At 45.7% G+C, this 6737-nt stretch overlaps 1 protein-coding gene across 1 annotated transcript; it reads right to left on the bottom strand.

Moving 5' to 3' along the window:
• Positions 1-2533: 2533 nt before the first annotated feature.
• RPS15A (ribosomal protein S15a) lies at positions 2534-5816 on the bottom strand. The gene is made up of 4 exons (XM_027655037.1): positions 5641-5816; positions 5378-5457; positions 3873-3958; positions 2534-2670 (listed from the first exon to the last, which is right to left on the bottom strand). The coding sequence occupies exons 1-4, from the start codon at positions 5771-5773 to the stop codon at positions 2577-2579; spliced, it is 393 nt and encodes a 130-aa protein (XP_027510838.1). The 5' UTR covers positions 5774-5816; the 3' UTR covers positions 2534-2576.
• Positions 5817-6737: the final 921 nt, after the last annotated feature.

Below are 6737 nucleotides of genomic sequence, written 5' to 3'. Positions count from 1 at the left end.
CTCATCACTGATGTTCCCTCTGCCCCACAAGTACCAAACACCTTCTCTAAACTAACACTTGGCCTTGATTGCCTGTTGCAACCCATGCTGCACTTTCAGCTTTGTACCACTTTCCCTTTCACCCCATTAACCCTTTTCTTACCAAAACGCTTTTACCCACAAACAGCTTGCCCAAGGCATACATATGCCTCAGCTCACAAAACACCCCTGAGGTTTAAAAAAAATACCATTTTCAGATTTTACCATGTCCGAGAGCAAGAATTTCTGCAAACCCATTTAAAGCTGTCGTGTTGCAAGGCGTGTCATAATCCCATGTGTCAGCTCCCGAGCCCACCTTCCTAAGTCCTTGAATCTCAGCCAGCAGCTGAGGAGTAAAGCTCTCACCAGTGAGGTGCAAGCTCAGAGATCATCTCGTGAACTCGGATCAGCCGCATCAGCTTCCACATGTGGTGAGTCCATGTGCAGTTACACTCGTAGATATATGGTGGAAAAGGAGTATCTGCTGCTGCATCTTTCCCTCCAAGTCACCCTTGCTACATCAGAATTTAGTAATTCTATCAGTTTTGTTGGCCTGGCTTGTGACATACATTTACAGTCTATTCCCAACTTCTCTGTCAGCTGAGAACATCAGAAATTCTGTTACCTCAGGAGTCTCTGTGGTAGCAAAGGACATACACAGCTAAGCTGGGTCAGAAAAACTTATGCGTATGTCCTGCATAAAACTGGTTTAAAACACAAATGTCCAACTAGCAGGGAACTTGTTAGAGCAAATTCATCTAAAGGAAGCCCTAAAGTGTCACTGACCTTCTTGCATCAGCTATCAGGAACGTGTTCTATTCTAGACTTGATGAAAGTCAAGATTTTATAAAAAGGAATGCTGGAATCTTGATACAATCTTCAGGATTACTCTGAGCAAAAAGTTCCAAATCTCGGGCGTGTCCAGTGCCTGGTACTGCAGGATGATCTCCATTATGGATATGAAAAAACCACCTGTAACAAAATATCTTGATTCAACAACAAAAAAAGGGTTAGAACAGATTCTTTTCACTTTGTAACTACTCTAATTCAGTGTACAGATCTTTATTTTCAGCTAAGCAGATTTGTTTCCAGTCAAACAGAACCACACTGATTCCACTGAATGTTTTGATGCCATCTCCAATCTATACTTTGTGACATTAACCATCACATGACTGAGACAAAGCAGGTAAACCAGCCTTTTTTATTATTCCCCTGCTCTTCTCAGGCAAGCTCATGTCAGTATGCTGGTGGCACACACCACTTCCCACAAGCACTTCCAGAGCCCTGCTGGTATTTCATGTTCCTGAGGAAAGCCACATCAGGTGAGACTGTGCTGTCTGTCCAGAGTTAAGACCTGTTTGCTGAGCAGCGTCACCTTTTCTCCATAAAAAGTTGACAGACTAAACTGAGACAGGTTAGTTAGAGTTCAGAATTTGTGCCTGAAGACAGTCCCTTCCATCCCAAAGCTTTGATAAAGTATCACCTTCAAGGTACACTTCCAGCTCAAGCAACATACCAATCATTGGGATGTATCACCAAACCAGAAAACTTTTTCCAAAGGTGTTTGTATCAGAACCACAAACTGAACAGCTGTTTTAGTGTGTTGGAACAGGCTTGCTACAGTTCAATAGGCTCCTTCCTGATAAGACTCCAAACAAAGCAAAATAAGGCAAGGGATTTCCAGCAGCTGTCAGAGGACAATGCAATCAGCCCAGCTTGCTGCCCATCCTCTAACAACTGAAGTTGTCGCCTGCTCCCTGTACTGCCTTGAAATAATTTGATTTCTCTGTATCAAGTACAATGTGCTGTCATGCATCAGATGCCTGAAACAAACACCAACTCATTCAATACTCAATATTCACTATCCATAGGTTCAGCCTTATTTCCTTGCTCTAAAAATTTTAAGAAATCCCATACAGTTACATCTTTGTGGCAACATGTAAAGCAGTTGCACAGCAACAACCCTACCCAAAATTCTGTGTGTTTCAAAAGACTTTCAAAGTAAAAATTTGAAGGAAAAAAAATTATTCACCTCTCTACCTCAGTTACTCCTTACAGTATATGATGTGGGACAAGTTTGTGATCCAAAATCAAACCTCGACCATCTTAATTATTCCACAATTCCACACTGTAAGTTTTTTAACAATAAACAGGAAATACTTTCTGGCAAGGCATCTTCTATTATTAGGTCAAGAGGTGAAAGCCTAGAGTCACACATGTACTGAACACCTGTGAGGTGACCCCATGCAAGACAGCTGGGTTTTAGCATTAGTTCAGCATCACAGCTCCACTGCTGAGGCTCTCCTGTGCAGTCATCCCAAACTGTCAGTCCAGTGGGAAGTATTTAAAGTATGTTATATAATTAACAGAAATAAAATTGTGACCGGGGATGGTGTGGAACCCAAACACCATTTGAAGTGAAGCTGGAACTTGAGCACTTTGGAAGAGCTGTCTGTTACAAGCACTGTCACAGGCAGTGTTCAAAAACATTAAAATACCGACTGGAAACACCAGAGTCCATTTGAACAATTTATTAGTATCCTCTTTTTTTACAAGTTTTAGAAAAAGAACCCCAGGATTTTGCCTCCTGTGTGTTTTCGCCTCGCCTCCTCATGGTCCATGATGCCAGCTGAGGTTGTCAGTACAATGTACCTGCCAAGAGAGAACAAATGTTCAGTCTATCACTGTGTTCCAGGCTGGTGCAGAGCTGACAGCACCAACTGCATCTCTCTGTTACAACAGCAAGACCTGTGCCTGTAAGAATGGGCCTAACACAGCGAAATCAGGTTACCAGACAGTGACAAGGCAGCTCCTCTCACAGCCCTGCAGCACACACAGGACATCCACAGCCTTCTGTTCCCCGAATATTTGCCTGTCTCCTTGTGCATTCCCACTGGGCAGTGCCCATTCAGCTGCTGCAGCAGCAGCACCTCAAAGGTTTCCAGACAAAGTCCACTCTTCCATCTTCCAGGGGTGCTGTTATCCAGCACAGGCAGAGCTGCCTTGGTGCCAGGCAGCTCCATAGCTTTGGGCTCTGCCTCGGTGCCCAACACTGCCTGAGGCAGGTGAGGCTCTGCATCTGACTGACAACTGCAGCAGCCACTGTCACTGTCAGTGCCAGCACCTGGACTGCCAGCACCCCTCACCCACACAGCTGTGTGTCTGAGAACATCTTGTCTCACCACTCTACAAATACTCTTAAAAATCCCAATGACAACCCACATGGGAGGTATTCAGAGACAGCTGAAGGAGTTACTGCTGGAGCTTTAAGAACAGAAATTACATGGAACTGTTAATCCTTCCAGACTGGCTGAGGCCCTGGAGACTCTTCTAGCTCTGCCATCCTGGTGCACTGGCATTTACTGCTCTTGACTCAGTTTATTTTGGGAAATACTGCACAATAGTAAGATTTTCTGCGTTGTGCAGGTTTGTTAAACAGAGGCTATGAGTCTTTCATCACTTAATATCTGATCAGTTCACACAAAATTAGGACATTCGAATTTCAGTAGTACAACCTACTTCCATTGACCTGGGAATTTACATGACTCCTCCCCATTTACAAATGGCCATTAATAAAACTAAAACAAGTATGACAAAAGTCTTATTTTCTGGTAAACTGTAGAAATGGCGAAACAAGAATTTACTAAAGTCAAGCAGAAACAGGTCCTTGCTTAGCAGTGCCCCTTTAAAACTAGTTAAAAAGAGCATTTATATGGAAGATGGATTTTTAGACTGGTATTTACCTCCACACTGATCAGAGGAAAGGTGTCAGGTGAGGCTAACTCGGGCAGTTTGCACATGTAACAAACCCCCACATTTTTACACACAAGCATTTAATTCTTCCTCACACTTACCCAAACTGACGTGAAGGCAGCAGATTGTTCTGCCACTTTTCCAAATCCTTCAGCTGAACATCAAATCTGGGACTGATTACACCACACTGTAAAAGAGAATTCCATTACAAACTGAAGAACTTTATAGACTGGATTTGCACATTTGTAATCCCAATTCAGTGGTTGAAGGAGTTTAACAAGTGCAGTTACACACACTCCTTTACCAGCAGTATGAACAGCAACTCCTCCCACCTGAGACCCTCACACAGTAACTACCCAGCAGTTATTTCCTCAGCCTCATACCCTCCTCCTCAACAGACAAACCTGCACTGCTGCTGAAGCTACACTAACCAAGTAGTGCCCAGACCTGGGAGACAGAAAAGCACACTATAATATCAGCAAAAATCCTGTGATTACTCTAACCATAGATTACCTCTAACCATCGTACACTGTTAGCAAAAAATACATGTAGATTTTAATCAGGAAGAAATTAACATGCACAGAAGTTACTGAAGTTTTCAAGTTAATTATATTACTGACCATGACCACCACTAACACCTCCAGTTACCTCACTGGCTCCAAGTACATCAATAACTATCCAAGACTACACCAGAAGCACACCTTCCTGCACTGTGCACACTTTTCTAAACCAAACAACTGTTCCCTTATTGTAATGATTGAGAGATACTTTATATCCAGCTGCACCCCAGCAGAATTAGAGGAACACTACACTCAAACATCATTACACACAAATAACACTGGTCATTTGGGAGTGTCAGAATTCTCTGCCTTGTACACTCAAGCAATTTTCAGCTGCAATATGTATTCATCATGGAGATACCCCCAACATGTTTTGACCAAACAATTTTTTTAGTTCTTTACTGAAGAGCCACCTCTCACTTGAAGAGCATAACTGGAAACAAGGATGCACAGCAAGTGACCACAGAACTAGACAGCTCAGTATTTTGAGACAAAAGCAGTTAAAAAACTTTCAAAACACACATGACTGACTCAAATGTCCCAGGAACTCAACAAGCACCAAATAACATAACATTCAACTTTCCATCAACTCAAGAAAAGCCCCCTGGCAGCAGGAGAAAGGTTTGTCTTCTCCACATCTACAGGCATCAAACATCAACTGGAAAACAACTTGGCTCCTATTGCTTAAGACAAGTCTTCCAGATAGTTTAAACATCAAAGAAACTGAGGAACCACTAGGCAGCCACAAAGCCTCTGAAGAAAGAGAAAATACACAGCACTTGCAAGCAGACTTCCCTGAAAACGTGTCTTGCACATTCAGAATTCAAAAGAAATGCAATTAATGACCCATACTATTATGAATCTCAACAAATTAACCAGCCTGTTAACTGGTAATATCCATACTGCTCTCCTTTACATGGATTCAACAAATATCACCTTCTTTACAAGCAATTCTTTCAGAAACCGAGCAGATAAAGTCAAAATAATAGCAAAAGTGTCATTTAAACACATCCCTAGAAAACCGAAATCAGGAAGACAAACCCTACCTTGTTGAGTCTGCCTGTGAGGTTGACAACAATCTTCCCAGCTCTGTGGTCATCAATTATCTCAAATTCACCGATGTAACCTGCAGGAGAGACGAGCAGACAATCAAACATGCAACACTTAGCTACTCTCTCTATATATACTTAAATATATGTATAACAGTTAGCTGCAACAACACAGCTCATTTACTATGTCACATAACACTTGATTTAGTTTTACTCAAGAGCACCCCCAGCCCCCAGGGGTGAGCAGGGCCAGGACTCACCGTGCTTCATCATCACGGTGAGGAAGCGGACGATCACCTTGGAGCACGGCCGGATGAGGACCTGGCGCTTCCCACGCTTCTCTGCGTTGTTGATGCTCTTGAGAGCATCTGCCAGGACGTTCATGCGCACCATGGTGCCTGCAGGGAGGGGTTATGAGTTATGTGTACCAGCTCCTCGGCACAGAAACCCTGAGCAGCGCTGCTTTTTAACGCTAATTTTAGGCCTAAAAGGTCCAAGACTGGCAGAAAGTCACATTAAACCCTAAAAAGCACTCTCAGGGTAAACAAGCGAATCAAGTCACGTACTCAGGGGTGATCAAGAAGAGTGATCCATGACAAGAGTTCCATGACAAGTCAGGATATCTGACACTCTCTTAAACTTTGTATCAAAGCACACACAGGAAGGTTTCAAACCCACCATGTCAGCAGAGTGACATCTTCCCCAGGCACATCAGTTTGGCTTTAAAACTCAGTTATGCAGTATCAGCCCTGTACAATAACTGGGTCCTACATGGTGTTAAATCAACAGATGGTGCTCGGGTCACTGAGCTGCAAAACCCCTGCAGGATCCACAGACAACACAGAGCTGCGGGAAGGAAACCCGGCATCAGCTCCAGTGATAGTGGCCAGAGCCCGGGAGCACCCTGGAAGGGCGGGGATGACTCGGCACGGCCACCCCGGCCCTGACAGAAGCCCGGGTGCTGCCAGAACCCGCCGCGACGGTGCTGCCGATCAGGGTCACCGAGGCAGGTCCTGCGGTACACGAAGGCGTTCACCACTTTCTAGGGGAAATCAGAGGACCAGCCCTGGCCGATTCCTGCCCGCGACTCCCCGCGCCGGGGCTGCCCCCAGTGCGGGGCCCTGCCCGCCCCCAGCTCCGCTCCCTCCTCCTCCGCACGCCCCAAGTGCCCCGGCTCCGCGGCGCGGCTCGCCCGCACCCTGCCCAGCGCAGCCCCGCTCCCCGCAGCTCCGGCCAGGTCGCCGCCGCGGTTCCCGCCGCGGTTCCCGCCGCCCATCGCTGTGCGGCCACGGGCGGGACGCGCCACCGCCCGCCCGGCACTCGGCGGGCTCCGCGCGGCGCCGGGGGCGGCGCGGGC

The sequence above is a fragment of the Corapipo altera genome, unplaced genomic scaffold (assembly GCF_003945725.1).
Source record: "Corapipo altera isolate COAL_440 unplaced genomic scaffold, ASM394572v1 98, whole genome shotgun sequence".
Lineage (NCBI taxonomy): Eukaryota > Metazoa > Chordata > Aves > Passeriformes > Pipridae > Corapipo > Corapipo altera.
Note: the sequence above shows the minus strand (reverse complement) of the source record. Positions and strands in the feature narration are given on the sequence as shown.